The sequence below is a fragment of the Chiloscyllium punctatum genome, chromosome 2 (assembly GCF_047496795.1).
Source record: "Chiloscyllium punctatum isolate Juve2018m chromosome 2, sChiPun1.3, whole genome shotgun sequence".
Taxonomy (NCBI): domain Eukaryota; kingdom Metazoa; phylum Chordata; class Chondrichthyes; order Orectolobiformes; family Hemiscylliidae; genus Chiloscyllium; species Chiloscyllium punctatum.
Window position 1 is genome coordinate 31,749,652 of NC_092740.1, and position 21,334 is coordinate 31,770,985.

Sequence of the window (21,334 nt, forward strand, 5' to 3'; positions counted from 1 at the left end):
CAGCTCCCAGCTCTTAACTGTAACAGAGAGATGTAGCAGCTTCCATAGCCAATTTCAAGACCCCAGCAACCACTGAAAATTAAACCAAACCCTGGTTCTGTGGGATCTTGTCACCATCGTTGCACGCTGCTTCTTTTGTTCCAAAACAAAAACCAAGGCTTTACGAGCTGTTTACTTCATTGACATGGAACAGACTGCTTTTTACCTCTGTCTCGACCTCACTTCATAAAAAAGACAGAACAAAATACATCAAGAGAAGGGGACAGGGGAATTGAGGAGTGGACTAGGGTATCATGGAGGGAATGATCTCTTCAGCATACAGAAAAGAGAGGGAAAGATGTGTTTGATGTTTGATGGTAACAGGTGGAAGAACCTACCTGTTGAATAGAGAGACTGGTGGGTTGGAAAGTGAGGACAAGGGAACCCCATCATATTTCTCAGAAGGAGGGATTGGGCAGTGCAGAAGTGTGGCAGCCATGGTCAAGGTCCCTATCAAACAAGATGGGGTGGAATCCTCAATTTAGGGTAAAAGGCAATATCACAGAAACGCTGGAGTGGCAAGCTGCAACATTGGAACAGATACAATGGAGATGGAGGAACTGAGAGAATGAAATGGTTTGGTTACACGAGAAGAAATGCAGAGGTAACTGTGAGAATCAGTAGGCTTGTAATGAACATCAGTTAATAACCTATTGTCAGAAATAGAGACAGAAATGTTGAGGAAGGAATGGGAAGAGTCAGAGATGCACTATGTGAAACTGAGAGCGGAATGGAATTTCACAGCAAATTTCTAACCCACAGTGAGAGTATGATGTGGGGCCAATATAATCAATGTACCAGGAAAAAGAATTAATGAGGCACCCCCGTGTAGTGTTATGTGTTTCATATATCTCAGGAAGTGATAGTCAGAGCTCGTCCCCTTACAAAGGAACACTTTTTATCTGGAGGAAGCAAGGTGAATTAAAGAATTTGTTTCAATGACGCAACAGGTTCCACCAGGCAGGCTGCCCAACTTGTCCATGGAAACTGATTGGGCATCTATCGAAGGGAGAAGTGGAGAGCTTAAAGCAGTCTGGAGATGCAGAAAAATTGGATGTTCATGGTGAAATGGAGATGGTAAGGGACAGGAAATTGAAACTTTCCAAATGACGGAAGAGTCACGGATGGGAAATACTGTACAACAGGAGAAAGAAAGTATAGTCAAGGCAGGAAACATCAGTTTAGTGGGGCAACCATGTTTAAATGAGAGACCTGCTAGGCAATTAGTTTGTGGTCTTAGAGGGGAAGTGGAAAGGAGTTGTACAGGATTAGGGAATTGAGGTGAAATGTCATGGAGGGGAATGACTTGAGCTCCTCAGTAATGACAATAATGTGCTGTAATATTTGTCAAATTTTATTAATTATATATAGTTTCTCTATTATCCCATTTCTACGTCTCTCCATTTCACGCACTAACCAATTTTCACTATTTCAGAGATGAAATGAGGTCACTGACTGTTTTGGCTCAATGTTTGGTTGTAGGGTCATGGCTCAGATAGAGTAGGAGCAAGTGTCAGAGTTGGCATTTCCAGACTTGACATCCAGTTCTACAATTTTGCATTTTATGACCCATTTTGTTTTCTTGCCTTTGCATGTTTCCTTATGTGTTTGTTTTCTGATTGTAGCACATCGTCTCTCGGTACATATTTTGATTTTTGTTTTTTTTGTCCAATTCCCTTCTGACCCTGTAAGACTGACTCATGGAGTCATAGATTGTAATAGAGGTGTCCAGCACAGAAGCAGACCCTTTGGCCCAGCTCATCCATGCCGACCAGATATCCTAAATTAGTTGAGACTCATTTGTCAGCATTTGGCCCATGTCCCTCTAAACGTTTCCTATTCATATACCCATCCAGATGCATTTTAAATGTTGTAACATCCTCCGAGATGGATTCTTAGAACAGCTGGTGCTGGAGTCTACCAGGGAGAAGGCAATTCTGAATCTGGTGTTGTGCAATGAACCGGATTTGATCAGGGACCTCGAACTGAAGGAGCCATTAGGAGGTAGTGACCGTAATACAATGAGCTTTAATCTGCAATTTGAAAGGGAGAGGGTACAATCAGGAGTGACAATATTTCAGTTGAATAAAGGGAACTATGGAGTGATGAGGGAGGAGCTGGCCAAAGTTCAATGGTGCAATACCCTAGCAGGGATGGCAGTGGAGCAACAATGGCAGGTATTTCTTGGTATAATGTAGAAGATGCAGGATCAGTTCATTCCAAAAAGGAAGAAAGATCCTAAGAGGAGGTAGGGGTGGCCATAGCTGACAAGGGAAGTTAAGAAACATATAAAGTCAAAAGAGAAAAAGTATAACATAGCAAAGATGAGTGGGAAAACGGAGGACTGGGAAGCTTTTAAAGAACAACAGAGGATAGCTAAGAAGGAAATACGCAGAGAAAAATGAGGTACGAAGGTAAACTGGCCAATAATATAAAGGAGGATAATAAAAGCTTTTTATAGGTATGTGAAAGGAAAAAAAACGGTTAAGACTAAAACTGGGCTCTTGAAGACAGAAATGGGTGTAGACCATTTAGAACAGAGTTGAGGCGAAACATCTTCACCCAGAGAGTGGTGGGTGTGTGGCATGCTCTGCCCTAGAAGGCTGTGGAGGCCAAGTCTCTGGATACTTTCAAGAAAGAGTTGGATAGAGCTCTTAAGGATAGTGGAATCAAGGGTTATGGGGATAAGGCAGGAACAGGATACTGATTGAGGATGATCAGCCATGATCATAATGAATGGTGATGCTGGCTCAAAGGGCAGAATGGCCTACTCCTGCACCTATTGTATTGTCTATTGTAACTGTACTTCTACAAATATTAGAACACATTATTTTAATGTCATTACTGAGGAACTCAGATCATTTATCCTTCGTTCTTCATTATTTTTGGTTCCTTCTCTTTATTTATTATCTGTGCCAGGCTTACCTCTGCCAAGAAGACAGAAATTTGATTGAAATGTGCCCATGAAACTTTAAGATAAGTTCTAGTGTCATACTCACCTAACCTTGCCCTTGAAAAATAACTTCTTCCTATGAGAAGTTCTGGGTCTGCAACTCAGCTCATTTCCTAGTTGGCTCCAGTGAGATCAGAAAAATATCAAGCCTACATTTTGCCACCTGTGAATCGCCAATTTCTTAGTCTAAATCATTTTCCTATTTTTAAGGCCAACATAATATTTTTATGAGGAAGGGTCACTCAACAAAAATGTTAACTCTGATTTCTCTCCAAAGATGCTGCCAGACCTGCGGAGCTTTTCCAGCAATTTCTGTTTTTGTTTGTGTGTGTGTGTTTTTAATATTTAGCAATTTCAGGAGATGGTATCATTATGGTCACATGATACTGGAAAGCTCTGACAGCCAATGCCATCACAGGTGAGGTGGTTCTTACTGGACAAATTACATATGTTATAATTAAACCCTGGTAAATCTGGTTAAAGCTCAACACTGTTCGGATTTTATTAAGTGTGGGAAGGAGGTAGAGTGGTGCAAGTTGTGTATATGTGGATGACTCTTTAAGGTAAGCTAAGACTTAACTGTGAGTTCAGGGTTGTCTATGTGTTGTAACATTGTTCCAAAAACTGCTTTGGGCAGCTCATTCATCTTGTATATATGATTAATAAAGGCCATATTGAACAACTTAGCTTGCAGACTCTCAGACACAATAGGTTTGTCCCAATCAGAAAAAGTTCAAAGAAAACATATGAGAATTTCTGCAACTCAATGTCTATATTGTTTACACTCATGGCCCGGAATGATTAGACTATTACAATTATCACATGACCATGCAAATGTGGCCAGTAATGCTGGAAATTGTGTGTCATGAAGAGGATACCTTCAGCCGTTCACAGCACTAAGAAAGATGCTTCTATATAATCACTGGATAACTACTAGTGTATAATACAGTCATTCATCTCAAGGATTTGGCAACCCAGAATTAAAATCTCTGTTGTCTCTTATTATAGATTACAGATAATTTCATGGACAACATGACTCTGTGACTTGGAGGTGCCAGTGTGGACTGGGGTGTACAAAGTTAAAAATCACTCAACACCAGGTTATAGCCCAATAAGTTTATTTGGAAGCACTAGCTTCCTTGTGGAAGAAGCAGCACTTTGAAACCTAAAGTTTCCAAATAAACCTGTTGGACTATAACCTAGTGTTGAGTGATTTTTAACTCTTTCTCTGTGCAAAGACGAGTTCCAAAATGTTTCTTGGAGCATAATGTTCATAAGATTGAACACATTTAAAGAAAGCATTCACACACTGCAATAGACAAGGTGCCTATCTGTCCTTTAAAGATTGGAACAGGTGCTAGCTAGGCTACCTTGCATCCACTGTATGCAGCATATTTATAGCCATAAGGCTGAACAATCCAACACGTCAATACTTATCTTAAGAAAAATGGATTAATAAACAATATTGTATTCACCATGCTGTCAGAAAAGCAACAACTTTGAAACCAAATTCCAAAAACTCCATGAGGTTTTAGAGTTATGTAAGAATTACTGTGTTGCATTGATATTTAGCACAGTTAACATCAGATTACAAACTGATGAATGGTAACCTTTCAGTTGTTTTTATTGGATTGTAAGTATTGAATGATATGAGGAATCTAAACATAGCCACATTCACAGACGTGTCCAAATTGATTTGTAGAAACTGTATAATGAGTCAATTAGTCAACCTTTGTTGCTTAGCAGACTTTATTACCTTTAGTGTTGCCTGATTCTCCTCAACGGACATGGAAACAAAGAAATAGACATTTTTTTGCAGTTCTCTTGGCAACCAGGAAAGGTTCCAAGCATTGTAATCATCAGATAACTCCTCCAAACCATCCAAAGTGATCAAGAGAGGTTCATCTTCTGTAGCAAATTCCAGTAGTGAAGTGAACTCATTTAGCAAACCTGAGAAATCCTAAACACAGAGCTGGATTATTTGGGAGTTGAAGGCATTATTAGAGATATGTACAGAATAATATAATTTATTGTTAGGCCCAAGATTATACTTGGGCGGCACGGTGGCACAGTGGTTAGCACTGCTGCCTCACAGCGCCAGAGATCCGGGTTCAATTCCCGCCTCAGGCGACTCTCTGTGTGGAGTTTGCACGTTCTCCCCGTGTCTGCGTGGGTTTCCTCCGGGTGCTCCGGTTTCCTCCCACAGTCCAAAGATGTGCAGGTCAGGTGAATTGGCCATGCTAAATTGCCCTTAGTGTTAGGTAAGGGGTAGATGTAGATGTTGGGGTATGGGTGGGTTGCGCTTCGGCGGGTGCGGTGTGGACTTGTTGGGCCGAAGGGCCTGTTTCCACACTGTAAGTAATCTAAATCTATACTCTATGAACTGAATTTTGAGGCCTTCTTCCTGATGAAAACAGCCTAATAAAAATAGAGTATTAAAGTTTTCCATGTCAATGCTGCCATTGCAATGGCCAACTTTTTCTTTATTCTTTCATAAAATGTGAGCATTTCCTGTAGGTCTGGAGTCACATATTGTCCAGACAGGAAAAGGATAGCACTTTTCCTTCCCAAGACGACATTAATGAACATGTTGAGTTCTTACAACTATCAATGATAATTATTATGGTTATCATCACTAAGACCAGCTTTATATTTGAGATTTATTAACTGGTTTCAAATGTCACTAATTGCATTGGTGGGCTTTGAACCCATAGCCCCACAGCATTTGGCTGAGCATCTGGATCATTAGTCTAGTGACAATACAGTCATCTCTCATAAACAACTGCACACTCCATTCTGCTGCAGTCCTCTGAGTGGGTAGTTTGAGTTGCTGCCAGACATTGTAATCTAGGTCCTATGACGTCAATTGCATCGTGGAGCCATTTTTGAACTGATGTAACCAGTGTGTCCAGCAGCATCAGGTGACAATCTCAGGTGTCAAAAGGTAAATAAATGCCTCTTGACTGTTGTAGGGCCTGAGGAAAGTTCCTGTGGTTTTCCTTAACACTGCCTTCCACATGGATTGGAAATAGAAGAGTTAGAATTAGGATTACTGGCTAGCCAACTCATTCCACTCATCAGATTACACTTTCAGGGAAATTTCAACCGTCCTATACAATCATCAATCATCACTTCTCCAATCTACAAGCTCACTGGTGAGAGTCACAATCGTCTTCAATCTCCAAACCTGGCTGTAGGAGGTCTATTATGTGAAATAATTTTGAGAACCTCTCCACTGCTGCAACATTACTTTGTCCAATTGGGAATCTGGGGTCTGGCTCTCGAAATTTGTTATAAACAGGACAATACTCAAACTCATAACTTGGAGGCTACAGATTAACATACAGCTCTGTGTTGTTCAAGAATTGACCATGAGGGCAATGAAATTGAAGACTAAGTCTTTCTTGAACAGCTCCATGGCAATTCCATTCACTGTATTGAAGACTGAACCCATTTGATTGTCTCATAGAAGTAGAGTCCAAGAGTCATAGGGCTGAAACAGACCCCTCAGTCCATGCCAATCAGATATCCTAAATAAATCTAGTTGCATGTTCCAGCATTTGTCCCATATCCCTCTAAACCCTTCCTATTCATATAACCATCCAGATGCCTTTTAAATTTTGCAATTGAAACAACCTCCACCACTTCCTCTGGCAGCTCATTCCTTTCAAATACCACCCTCTGCATAAAAACGTTGCCCCTTAGGTCCCTTTTAAATCTTTCCCCTTTCACATTAAACCTATGCCCTCTAGTTTTGGACTCTCCTACCTCAGGGAAAAGACCTTGTCTATTCACCCTACCAATACCTTTCATGAGTTCATAAACCTCTATAAGGTCATCCTTCAGCCTCTGATGCTCCAGCCTATTCAGCCCCAGTCTATTCAACCTCTCCCTATAGCTCAAATCCTCCAGTCCTGGCAACATCCTTGTAAATCTTTTCTGGACCCTTTCAAGTTTCACAACATCCTTTCTATAGCAGGGAGACCAGAACTGCACACAGTATTCCAAAAGTGACAGCTGCAACATGACCTCCCAACTCTTGTATTCAATGCACTGACCAATAAATGCAAGCATACCAAATGCATTTTTCACTATCCTATCTATCTGCAACTCCACTTTCAAGGAACTATGAATCTGCACTCCAAGGTCTCTTTGTTCAGCAACACTCCATAGGACCTTACCATTAAATGTATAAGACCTGCCCTGATTTGCCTTTCCAAAATGCAGCAGACCACATTTATCTAAATTAAACTAATTATTTAAATTGACTTGAATCAATGTCCACTCAGGTAAGGTAGACAAATATATTGTTCAAGTGAAATTAAAATATCGATGAAAATGCTCTGGTTGTTTGTCAGTGGATTATAAAACATCTGTATATAATATTGTTACAGTATTCAACTGTAAAGTTAGAAAGTTATCCAATGGAAGGGTATCATTTTCTGGAGCACATGGAGGGAATTTTCCTCTTTATTTCCCTGACAGTAATCTGACACAACAGATTGTCAACTGGTGTAGTTTCAGTCCAATTTCCAACCCACAAGAATCAATGCATTGAAAATTGGGCCATTTCTGAAACAGTCCAGTGATCCACTTCTTGAGATTATTGCTGAAGCATTGAAGGTGGAAATTGTAGGCGTAAGGTATTCTATATTTAGTTATAATACCTCTGAGAAAGAGATTGCTTTATCATATATCTCAGCAAGTTGGACACACAGGCTGCGAAGAAGCAAGCGAATACTTCGGGTTTCTCCAGTCACGCCAACAAAACGAACAATTTTCCGCAAATCTCTGGAACAAGAGAGACATGTGAGCTTTGAAGCTGCTGCATAATGCAACATCACAGGAACGAAACTGCTAACACAAAGATTTATACGTACTTTCTGTGCTCTAAGTGTAATATTTCAACACGATAATCGCATTAACAGTGACTGGGGTTTACAGTTGAACAACTTCAAAGATTGTGTGGTGGAACACGATTCTTTGCATGCTTTAGAATAAATAAAACTGTCTGATCAGAAGTCTCTGACTGTCAGTTTAGTGCTTATTACAAGATTAGAACATCACCAGCCATTAAAACATTGAACACGGACAGGGAAGTGATGGCAGAAACAAAGAATGGAGATCTGCCATCTTCACTGGTCTGGCCTAAATGTGACTCCAGACTCACAGCAATGTGGTTGACTCTCAACGGTCCTCTGAAATGGCCTAGCAAGCCACTCAATCATATCAAGTGCTACCAAGTCTCACCAAAGGAATGAAACCTGATGGACCACCCGCCATTGACTTAAGCACTGGAACAGACAACAGCAAAAATAGCCTGTAGATCCTGCAATGTAATCTTTACTAATATCTGGGAGTTAGTGCCAAAACTGGGAGAACTGTCTCACAGACTAGTCAAGTATCATCGTGCTAAACTTGAACAGATCTAGCAACTCAAAACTGGGCCTCCATGACACATTATGAGCCATCAACAGCAGCAGAGTTGTACTCCAACACAATCTACAACTTCAGTCAGTCACTGCCATCAAGCCTGGAATCAACTCTGGTTTAGTGGAGATTGTAGGAGGGTATGCCAAAAGCAGCACCAGACATATTGGATGTCAACCTGGTGAAGCCACCAAACAGGTCTACTTGCATGCCAAGAGCATAAGCAGCAAGTAACAGACAAAGCTAAGAGATCCCACAATCAAAAGATCAGTTTTAAGCTCTGCAGTCTTGCCACATCCATTCGTAACCAGTGGTGGGCATTTGAACAACTCACTGGAGGAGGCTGCTCCACAAATATCCCCACCCTCAATGATGGAGGAGCCCAACACAATACTGCAAAAGATAAGGTGGAACCATTTGTAGCAATCTTCAGCCAGAAATGCGAAGTGGATGATCTATCCTGGTCTCCTCCAATCGTCCCCAGCATCACTGATACCAGTCTTCAGCCAATTTGATTCATTCTACGTGATATCAAAAAATGATTGGAAACAGTGGATACTGCAAAGGCCATGGGTCCTGACAACATTTCAGCAATAGTACTGTAGGCTTATGCTCCAGAACTTGCCGCTCCCCCAGCCAAACTGTTCCATTACAGTTACAACACTGATATTGACCCAATAATGTAGAAAATTGCCCTGAACACAAAAAGAGGACAAATCCAACTCTGCCATTACAGATACATCATTCTACTTTTGATCATCAATAAATTGATGGAAGGTGTCATCAATAGTTCTATCAAGCAGCATCTGCTCAGCAATAACTTGCTCAGTGACCCCAGTGTGGGTTCTGCCAGGGCCACTCAGCTCCTGACCTCACTACAGCCTTGGTTCAAACATGAAAACAAAAGCTGAATTTCAGGTGAGATGAGAGTGACAGCCGTTGACATGAAGGTTTCAGTTGACTAAGTATAGCATCAAGGAACTCTTGCAAAAGTGGAATTAATGGGAATCATGGAGTAAACTCTCCACTGGCTGGAGTCATATCTAGCACATAGGAAGATAGTTGTGGCTATTGGAGATCAGTCATGTCATAGTGTGAAAGTTTAGATGGAGAGGAATTTCTTAAGTGTGTACAAGAAAATTTTCTGATTCAGTACATGGATGTACCTACTAGAGAAGGTGCAAAACTTGACCTACTCTTGGGAAATAAGGCAGGGCAGGTGACTGAGGTGTCAGTGGGGGAGCACTTTGGGACCAGCAACCATAATTCTATTCGTTTTAAAATAGTGATGGAAAAGGATAGACCAGATCTAAAAATTGAAGTTCTAAATTGGAGAAAGGCCAATTTTGACGGTATTAGGCAAGAACTTTCCCGCCTCAGGCGACTGACTGTGTGGAGTTTGCACGTTCTCCCCGTGTCTGCGTGGGTTTCCTCCGGGTGCTCCGGTTTCCTCCCACAGTCCAAAGATGTGCAGGTCAGGTGAATTGGCCATGCTAAATTGCCCGTAGTGTTAGGTAAGGAGTAGATGTAGGGGTATGGGTGGGTTGCGCTTCGGCAGGTCGGTGTGGACTTGTTGGGCCGAAGGGCCTGTTTCCACACTGTAAGTAATCTAATCTAAAAACTTTCAAAAGCTGATTGGAGGCAGATGTTTGCAGGTAAAGGGACGGCTAGAAAATGGGAAGCCTTCAGAAATGAGATAGCAAGAATCCAGAGAAAGTATATTCCTGTCAAGATGAAAGGGAAGGCTGGTAGGTATAGGGAATACTGGATGACTAAAGAAATTGAGGGTTTGGTTAAGAAAAAGAAGGAAGTATATGTCAGGTACAGACAGGATAGATCGAGTGAATCCTTAGAAGAATATAAAGAAAGTAAGAGTATACCTTAGAGGAAAATCAGGAGGGCAAATGGGGGCATGAGATAGCTTTGGCAAATAGAATTAAGGAGAATCCAAAGGGTTTTTACAAATATATTAAGGACAAAAGGGTAACTAGGGAGAGAATAGGGCCCCTCAAAGATCAGCAAGGCAGCCTTTGTGTGGAGACACAGAAAATGGGGGAGATACTAAATGAATATTTTGCATCAGTATTTACTGTGGAAAAGGATATGGAAGATATAGCCTGTAGGGAAATAGATGGTGACATGTTGCAAAATGTCCAGATTACAGAGGAGGAAGTGCTGGATGTCTTGAAACGGTTAAAGGTGGATAAATCCCCAGGACCTGATCAGGTGTACCCAAGAACTCTGTGGGAAGCTACAGAAGTGATTGCTGGGCCTCTTGCTGAGATATTTGTATCATCGATGGTCACAGGTGAAGTGCCGGAAGACTGGAGGTTGGCAAACGTGGTGCCACTGTTTAAGAAGGATGGTAAGGACAAGCCAGGGAACTATAGACCAGTGAGCCTGACCTCGGTAGTGGGCAAGTTGTTGGAGGGAATCCTGAGGGACAGGATGTACATGTATTTGGAAAGGCAAGGACTGATTCGGGATAGTCAACATGGCTTTGTGCGTGGGAAATCATGTCTCACAAACTTGATTGAGTTTTTTGAAGAAGTAACAAAGAAGATTGATGAGGGCAGAGCAGTAGATGTGATCTATATGGACTTCAGTAAGGCGTTGGACAAGGTTCCCCATGGGAGACTGATTAGCAAGGTTAGATCTCATGGAATACAGGGAGAACTAGCCATTTGGATACAGAACTGGCTCAAAGGTAGAAGACAGAGGGTGGTGGTGGAGGGTTGTTTTTCAGACTGGAGGCCTGTGACCAGTGGAGTGCCACAAGGATAAGTGCTGGGCCCTCTACTTTTGTCATTTACATAATTGATTTGGATGCAAGCATAAGAGGTACAGTTAGTAAGTTTGCAGATTACATCAAAATTGGAGGTGTAGTGGACAGCAAAGAGGATTACCTCAGATTACAACAGGATCTTGACTAGATGGGCCAATGGGCTGAGAAGTGGCAGATGGAATTTAATTCAGATGAATGCGAGGTGCTGCATTTTGGTAAAGCAAATGTTAGCAGGACTTATACACTTAATGGTAAGGTCCTAGGAAGTGTTGCTGAACAAAGCGACCTTGGAGTCCAGGTTCATAGCTCCATGAAAGTGGAGTCACAGGTAGATAGGATAGTGAAGAAGGTGTTTGGTATGCTTTCCTTTATTGGTCAGAGTATTGAGTACAGGAGTTGGGAGGTCATGTTGCGGCTGTACAGGACATTGGTTAGGCCACTGTTGGAATATTGCGTGCAATTCTGGTCTCCTTCCTATCGGAAAGATCAGAAAAGATTTACAAGGATGTTGCCAGGGTTGGAGGATCTGAGCTACAAGGAGAGGCTGAACAGGCTGGGGCTGTCTTCCCTAGAGCGTCGGAGGCTGAGGGGTGACCTGATAGAGGTTTACAAAATTATGAGGGGCATGGATAGGGTAAATAGGCAAAGTCTTTTCCCTGGGGTTGGGGAGTCCAGAACTAGAGGGCATAGTTTTAGGGTGAGAGGGGAAAGATATAAAAGAGACCTAAGGGGCAACCTTTTCACGCAGAGGGTGTATGGAATGAGTTGCCAGAGGATGTGGTGGATGCTGGTACAATTGCAACATTTAAGAGGCATTTGGATGGGTATATGAATAGGAAGGGTTTGGAGGGATATGGGCCGGGTGCTGGCAGGTGGGACTAGATTGGGTTGGGATATCTGGTCGGCATGGACGGGTTGGACCGAAGGGTCTGTTTCCATGCTGTACATCTCTATGACTCTATATCAGCTCAGGGATATCTCTGCTGGAGCTCCTCAGGGTTGTGTCCTAGACCCAAAAACCTTCAGCTTCTCAATCAATGACCTTCTCTCAGAAATGGGGATGTTCACCAATGATTGTATAATGTTCAGCATCATTCGTAACTCCTCAGATACTGAAGCAGTCCATGTTCAAATGCAACAAGATCTGGACAATATCCAGGCTTGGGTTGACAAATGGCAAGTAATATTCGCACCACACAAATTCCAGGTAATGAGCATCTAACCTCTGCCCCTTGACATTCAGTGGTATTACCATCGTTGAGTCCCCCACTATCAACACCTTGGGGGTTACGATTGAGCAGAAATTCAACTGGACTTGCCAAATAAATAGAGGCTACAAGAGCAGACCAGAGGCTAGGAAAACTGCAGAGAGTAACACACCTCCTGACTCCCCAAAGCTTGTCCACAATTTATAAGGCACAAATCAGGAGTGTGATGGAATATTCCCCACTTGCCTGGATGGGCGTAGTTCCAACAACATGACAAGCTTTACACCATCCAGGACAAAACAACCTGCTTGACTGGCATCAACTCCCTCTATCACTGACCTCCAATAGCAGGAGTATGCACTCTCCATAAGATGTACTCCAGAAAATCGCCAACGATCCTCAGACAGTACCTTCCAAACCCACCACCATTTCCATCTAGAAGGACAAGGTTAGCAGATACACCACCACTACTTGCAAAGTTCCCTTCAAGTCAGTCAACATCCTGACTTGGAAACGTATTGCAGTTCCTTTAATGTTGCTGGGTCAAAATCCTGGAATTCCCTCCCTAAGGGAATTGTGGATCCACCCACAGCGTGTGGAGTGCAGCAATTCAAGAAGGGACCTTCTCAAGGGCAAGTAGGGGCGGGTAGTAAAAGCCCATGTCCCATGAGTAATAAGAAAAAGCTCACTTCCATCACTCTAGATAGATTTGAGTTCTACTCTGGTAATTGAATTTCCCCAGACTGAAAGCCAGTTTTGTAATTACTATGCTGCTTAGGTAGTTGCTAGCTATATTAGCATTCATTAAATCCCTGATTTTAATTCAGATCACTTAATTACTATGGAATATACTTCAGTGTATGAAAATCATTTAAACACAAGTTAAAATGTGTCTTAAGATATGTATCAATGCAGTTTAAAAGGACCTTATGTCTGATGGCAGAAATGCTGATGAAAATCTTAAGTTTACCAAAATTCTATGGACAGGTCTCAATCCTCTGCAATATGTTTGAGAGGTTCCATCTGGAGGATAAGCATTTCCTCCTTTAATTTCTTATTTCCTTCACTGACTCCAATTTTTACCGTGACAAAGTGAACATATCATTGAAGTTCCATTTACAACTATTTCAATCACATTTTAATGGGCGGCACGGTGGCACAGTGGTTAGCACTGCTACCTCACAGCGCCAGAGACCTGGGTTCAATTCCCGCCTCAGGCGACTGACTGTGTGGAGTTTGCACATTCTCCCCGTGTCTGCGTGGGTTTCCTCCGGGTGCTCCGGTTTCCTCCCACAGTCCAAAGATGTGCAGGTCAGGTGAATTGGCCATGCTAAATTGCCCGTAGTGTTAGGTAAGGGGTAGATGTATGGGTGGGTTGCGCTTCGGCGGGGCGGTGTGGACTTGTTGGGCCGAAGGGCCTGTTTCCACACTGTAAGTAATCTAATCTAATCTAATCTAATTGTTAAACCATTTAAGCAGATTTCACATGTTGATATTTGCAAGCATAAGTTCAGGCTTTGACTTTCATTTGTCACGTCAAACATCATCATAGAGATTTTTTAGTCAAGAGAAATAGCAGGTTGAAATCTACCTGCTATATATGTGCTTAGCCATGCTTTTTTTGTGCTGTTTTGTGTTGTGAGTACTAAGGTTCAACTTCTGTATAGTGTACACAGAACATAAATCAATGTTGACATGGTAATAGATATTCATTAGTTCAATGCTATCTTAAGTACTTTATTGAACAGTGTAAACACGTTTTCACTTAAACATAATTTGTCGCCATGGATATGAAAATCTTGAAGCTAATTACTTTCAAAGTAAGACATTGAATAAATCATTTCCAATGTTTTATATCAATTTACCTTCGTGTGTTATCTGAAACTGGGTTTGCAATGCAGTAGCCTTGACACTCAGTAGAAAACCCATTGAACAATGTTGAATTATTTCAGTGATTGGTACTCTATCAAGGAGCTCAAATTATTAATGTCAACTATCTTATAATATCACAATATCCAAACTCTCCACTAAAAGGCATTCCAGAATTAATAAAAACTGTGATCATTAGCTTGGCAAAACATTACCTAATAATTATTCAGGGGATCCGAAGACAGGCAGCTGAAGTGAAGTTGCAGATGACCCAAGAACAGGCTTAAAGGTTTAAATGACCTACTTCTAATCTTATATCTATGAGATGTTTTTCCCATTGCAACTGAGCTAATATGACGCATAGATAAAGACAAACTCTTTCCATTGGGTGGGGATTCTAGCCCTAGGCAGCACTGAAAGAGAATTAGGACTAGACTGTTCAGGAGAAGTGTTAGTAAGCCCTTCTACACAGAAAGGTGGAAGATGTTTGGAACACTTTCACAAATGGCAGTGGATGCAGGATCAGTTGTTAATTTTAAATCTGAGATTTTCTTTTAAGCAAAAGGTATTAAGGTATATGAGCCAAAAGCAGGTATTTCGACCACAGATCAGTCATGATCTCATTGTTTGGAGGAACAAGCTCAAGGGGCTGAATGGCCTACTCCTGTTCCTATGTTCATATATAATAAAAATTAGAAACTTACCCAGAGACCCAGTCAGAAGCAAGCAGAGATGCTTTGGCCATGAGAGCACTTTTGCCACATCCCGCTTCCCCGATAAGGATGATGGGTTTTTGTTTCGAATCCTGGAGAAATTCTTTCAAGTTGAGCAAGAAAGTTTCTCTTCCAATGAAAGATTCAGCTCTTTTGAAAGATGAATGTTCAGAAACTCTAATTAGAACAGTAAGCTCAAACATTTTATACAGAAAACTATTTAACTCCTTAGAATCTTCGATAAGACACTGACTGGAAAATATTCATTCACCTATCTACAAATTTGTCTAAGATTTATAATGTTGATATCTAACTCGTGCAAACTGTGTTGCATTAATGAAGATAATCATTAATGAAGATCATCACATTTAAAATATGTGGTTTCCTTATCAGCAAAGAGAACACATACAGATATTTTTTAATGGATTAATTACATAATGTAATGTTTACCTGCAAATGATCTATATAGTTCTGATGATTGTCCATTACAACAAAATCAGGTACAATTGTGTGGTGCACATTGACAGGTCATAATATGCAACTTAATGTGAACAAAAACAAATTCAAACAGAATTAAGCTCCTATGTGAGTTTAAAATTAGCACAACAGATATATGGGCATGATTCTGAATCTGCCACAACCCATCACATGGTACTTAGCGAAGAGGTTTTTCCCTCATAATTTACAATACAATCTGATCTCCCATGGGAGATTCATTCCTATGGGCGATAACTCACAATGTCAACAAAGGTGCAACCTGATTAAAGCTGCCAACTGTACTCTGAGCAATGCTTTAAAAATGTGGAATGAATTTGAATAAAACTGTATTGAAAACAGCAAAAGATGGAAAAGACTTCATCGGCCACGCAGCATCTTTCATGCAAGGGACAGTGAACATTTCAGGAAATTATTCAGAACAAAAGAAGAACAGCATACCACAGGAAAAAGCTTTTCAGCCCACCAAGGCTAGGATCCCTCTATTTCCTGCCGATTCATATATCTGTCAAGGTGCTTCTTAAACATTCCTGTTGAATCTGCCTCCACCAACTCCTCTGACAGCGCATTCCAGGCACTTATCACTCTCAGAGTAAAACACATGCCTCGCACATCTCCTTCAAACTTGCCTTCTTTTACTTCATTTACAATGAAGAAAGAAAATATCCTATCTTTGATGTATTCTGATCAACTCACTTTTAGTTAATTTCCCTTCCCTGAATGTTTCAAATAAAACCACGAACCAGTGTTCTGACCTATGCTATAGTACTGAAGGAATCAGAGTTGGGCAGACTATAAATTCATTGGCTCTGATATTTATGGAGTGGGATGGCAGGGCATCTGAAATAAGGAGAATGTGCAGCTCTTACTCAATTTTTACAACAGGGCTTCAGTTGAATTGTTATTTTTGGCAGGCCTGGCTAGCTTATTGCTGAGGATGCCTGTGCGAGAGGCATAGTTTGAGAGCAGAGAGGAGGGAGTCTGGGGAAAGCGAAAATAGTGGTCGTGATGGAGGTCAGGTTGAAGAGAAGATAAGACTTCAGTAACATTAGAATGGCGAATGGAAGTCTGATCCCGGCACTCAAGTCTGATCATGGGCTGTAGGCATCACTAACTAAACCAGCCTTTATTGCTCATTTCTAACAGAATCATACGGTCATACAGCACGGAAATAGACCTTCCAGTCCAACCAGACCCGTCGAACATAATCCCAAACTAAACTAATCCCACTTACCTGCTCCTGGCCCAGATCCATCTAACCCTTCATATTCATGTACTTATCCAGATGTCCTTAAAGTGGTGTAATTGTATCCACATCCGCCACTTCTTTCCACATGCAGATTCATTCCACATGCAAACCACCCTCTTTGTAAACAAAACCTGATGTCTTTTTTAAATCTCTCTCCTCTCACCTTAAAATGTGCTCCCTAGCCTTGAAATCCCACATCCTAGGGAAAACTCAATTACCATTAACTCTAACTATACTCCTCACTATTTTAGAAACTTCTATAAGGGCACCTCCCTACATTCCAGTGAAAGAAGTCCCAGCCTATCCAGCCTTTCTTTCTTACTCAAACCTTTCATACCTGGCAACATCCTGGTAAATCTCTTTTGAACCTCTCCAGCTTAATAATATTCTTCCTGTAACTGGACAGCCAGAACTGCACATAGTACTCCAAAAGAGGCCTCACCAATGTCATGTCCAACCTCAACCTGACTTCCCAACTCATATACTCTGAGCAATGAGCAATGAAGCTAAGCACAATTGCCCATAAGGACATGGTGCCTTTTAGAAGTACCACACGTATTGGTGATTTGTAGAGTCAGGTCGCAGATCATCCTCAAATTTTGCAATCTTCAGATGGCAGAACAGGCCCAAGGAGTTAAATTGATGATTTCCATTCTCATGTCTTGAACCAAATGCTCAGCAATCACAAGTATTATTGGATATAAGACATTGTGTATCATTTATCTGGTGTGTTATTCCTTGAATTTCCAAAAATAACATATGGGAAAAATGAAATTGGCTCTCCTTTGAAGTTGTTAGTCACTGACATATTCTGCAAAATGTCTGTAAGACTCACAGGGTCTGACAATGATGTACATGTTCTAGGGTCTCTTCACTAACCCAATGTTTCAGTATGTGACACCTTCTCTTTGGCCCTCTCTTAGTATTCCGTGGGCCAACATTCCTTGAAAAAGAAAACAACGTTCAAAGCTGAGGCAAAATTATCTTCTACAAAAGTGCAAACAAATACTACACATTTAACCATTCAATACTATATCTCCCTGCCAGAAATAAAACAACATCTTATTTAAACAGCAAAAGTACAAGTTCTTTGTAAACGACATGTCGAAAAGTTAATACCGATTGATTATAACTCTTTCTACACTGAATTAATTTTAGGGGCTGATAGCAATTTAAGTTGGGAATCAGAGGGGTGAGCTGTCCAATCAGCTGGAGACAAGGGAACTTTAATAAAGATACCAAGCAGCACATAACTGAACTCTTGCTGCTGGCCAGTCACTGTGTCAGTCATCACAATCAATTAAATTAGGTACCCGCTTAGATACCCTAGGCAGCTAAGTATGAATTCAGGTGAGCATAACTGTCATGGGATGATGACAGATATGGCCATCTTATAGGCTACACCCCAGCTGAGGGTGGGCCAAAATCAGACAACTAAATTTCAAAAACAGTATCCACATTTCATTTATACAATAAACACAAAAATGTCCTGTGCACTCAAATGATGATTCTATTATTAAAACGCTAACTATTGAGGAGAAGGAACAAGATGTGTGGTTTGAGCTGTCTCCATGGATTACATTGAAAACTGCAGGCCTGGTATGGGTGTGGTGGGGTATTATGGGGCAGGGGAGGGGAATCAGTGGGGGAGCACATCAGGACCCAATAACAAGGGCTCTGGGCTGTGGGGGTCCCCTGAGTTTTTTGAGGGGGGCCTGAGTGGGGAATAGGGCAAATGGGAGCAGTATCAGAGTCTCTGAATTAATATAACATGATGTTATTCAGTTCCTTTGGATTTGGTTGTCAGGTTTCAATTGCACACTGTAGTGGCTGCTCCCAAAGATTAAATCATCCCCACTCTGCGTCTGCTACACCTCTGTTGCTACCTTACCCTGGAGTGCGGGTTCAAGTCTCACCTTCTCCAGGGGTCGTAACAACATCTCTGAACAGGCTGATTTAAAAAACAGGGTGACTACAGCTGTTCAGTACATTTGGTCCATTCCTCTCTTGTTAGAGTCTTGAAAAGAGCCCCTTCTTATTGTACTACTTTGTGGTTTTCCTCAACCACTTTAGACCATGATGGGCCTGTGCACTTACTCAGTAGGAGAATGAGGATAATGATAACTATCTACCTGACAACATGTTGGCAGTAGTTGTCATCAAGTACTCATACGAAATCCACAAATATACAGTTTTGATGTCCTTGAAACAAAATGTGAAACAGCTTTGCTTTTGTCAAAGTGTAGAAAGGAATCAATGCAGAGAGAAAATCCTCCTGAATAAATCTCTAGTGCTTTCATTGAATCCCTGCAGTATGGAAGCAGGCCATTTGGCCCATCATGTCCACACCAATCCTCCAAAAAGCATGCCACCCAGACCTACCCACCCCCATCTCGGTAACCTTGCATTTCCCATGGCTAATCCACATCATCTTCACATCCCTGGATATTATGGGCAATTTAGTATGGCCAATCCACCTAATCTGCATACCTTTTGGACTGTGGGAGGAAACCCACACTGACAAGGGGAGAATGTGCAAACTCCTCATAGTTAGTTGCCTTTGGGTGGAATTGAACCCAGGTTTCTTGTGATGCGAGGCAGCAGTGCTAACCACTGAGCCACCACTGATGGGTTCACTTTTACACTTGAAATCAATCAACTATATTTTTCTGTCATCTACAAAGAAAGCTGGTCACCTCAGCAAGAGTTATGTTCTCATTGTACTTTTCCTAATCTCCATTCTTGAGGGTTCCTTGTTAAAACCCAAGAGAAACAGATTGATGCACGTACAAGTTTAACCTTTTCTTTGAACCAGTTAAAGAACCAAACAAGTAAAACACAGAAGAGAGAATAAATCATTTTTAGGATGGTGATTCCTCCATCTATCAAAGATAACATAAAAGCGTCAACCCTGAACATTGACTTTATAATTTAACTTGGTGAGTTATTGGCCCTGTTCTTAACATTTACACTTCATAAAGAGGTCTCACCATAGCAATCGTTACTTGGTTACCGTCAGAAAAATTGTCTTTCGGCTTCAACCTACGTAATTACTTCAGAATTTGAACAGGATTGTAGTTTTGCCTACATCAGACTGGAGAGCTAACCTTATATGACCACAGCAGCTTCATCTGCTTTTCTGTTAGAACAGGATTACAGTTAGAACTTTTGTACTTATTAGTGGGGCGTATGCCAATTCAGAGAAGTGAAAGCTTATTCCATTTTGAAAATGAATTCACACTCTACATTTGAAACTGATCATATACAACTAATCAATCTTTTGTGCCACTGCTTTCATTAATGATGTGGGGGAGCCGGTTCTGGACTGGGGTGAACAAACTTAAAAATCACATTACACCACGTTATAGGCCATTGGGTTTATTTGGAAGTACAAGCTCTCGGAGCGCTGCTCCTTCATCAAGTAGCTGTGGAGCAGGATCATAGGAGACAGGATTAAGAGTAAAAGATCAAAGTGCCATACAACTGATGCAATGTATTGAACAAACCCAGATTGCTGTTAAGTCTTTAATCACTTAGAATGGGGATGCAGGTTTCAATTGATTAATATGTAAATCCCCAAATTTCTTTCAAGTCACAGTCCTGAGATAACTTAAGGTTTTATTTAAAAAAAGGTGACATCTCAGCTCAGACAATGCATTAATGGTATGAGGTCAGAGGATACAGGCAGACATTGTCTGAGCTGAGGTGTCACCATTTTTATACTGAATAGACCTTAAATTATCTTGGAACTTTGACTTGAAAGAAATTCTGGGATTTACATATTAATCAATTGAAACCTGCATCCCCATTCCAAGTGATTAAAGACTTAACAGCAATCTGGGTTTGTTCAATACATCGTATCAGTTGTATGACACTTTGATCTTTTACGATAAAGTCTGTGTCCTATGATCCTGCCCCAGTAGCTACCTGAAGAAGGAGCAATGCTCCAAACGTTTGCATTTCCAAATAAACCTGTTGGACTATAACCTGGTGTTGTGTGCTTTCACTAAGTGAGAGCTGAAAAAGAGAACATGGTTTTCAGGATTCTGGTCAAATATTGATCAGAAGCTGCACTGCAAAACATTTACTTGGCTCTGACTTTCCCAAATTGGTAAGTTAATAGTGAGAGGGTGGGTTCAGTGTTTAATTAGACACATCAAGGGGCTGCTCAAGGATGAAGTATCAATAGTAAGATGCCAGTTCAGCTAACAGAGACAGAATCCTTTGCCAGGACAGCTGGTTTGCTGCAAGTGAAGCCAGGCAGATGGGGAAACCCTCAAAACCAGTCTGGATAGCTGTTCCCCTCACCCCTGTCCACTAGGACAGGCAACTACATAATTTCTAAATGCTTTAATAAACCCAGAAAATGACTGGAAAATATTCCAGTCAGCAAGAATGTAGTATTTCACAAAATAAAAACAAGAGTTATTGATTTTTTTGCATTATTTGACAACCTTCCAGTCACTGAACATTAACAAAGTAGTGAGATAAGCATGTATGAGATGCATGAATGATATTTTTCAAGCCTAGTTGTAGATAATGGATGAAATTTTAACATCCCTGGCCAAGAGTTTTGAGGATAGGGCAGGAGGA

The 21,334-nt window shown here is 41.2% G+C and overlaps 1 protein-coding gene across 3 annotated transcripts in view; it reads right to left on the bottom strand.

Moving 5' to 3' along the window:
• The window catches only part of LOC140495709 (uncharacterized), a 109,788-nt gene that overhangs the window by 56,050 nt on the left and 32,404 nt on the right, over positions 1-21,334 (bottom strand). For 2 of the 3 annotated variants that reach the window (XM_072594738.1, XM_072594717.1), the window contains exons 12-15: positions 17,577-17,684; positions 14,989-15,147; positions 7,660-7,783; positions 4,749-4,952 (exon numbers count right to left, since the gene is read on the bottom strand). In XM_072594738.1, coding sequence (XP_072450839.1) covers positions 4,749-4,952; positions 7,660-7,783; positions 14,989-15,147; positions 17,577-17,684 — 595 coding nt within the window. The remainder of the gene's footprint in view (positions 1-4,748; positions 4,953-7,659; positions 7,784-14,988; positions 15,148-17,576; positions 17,685-21,334) is intronic. The other variant, XM_072594728.1, reaches the window with a different exon arrangement.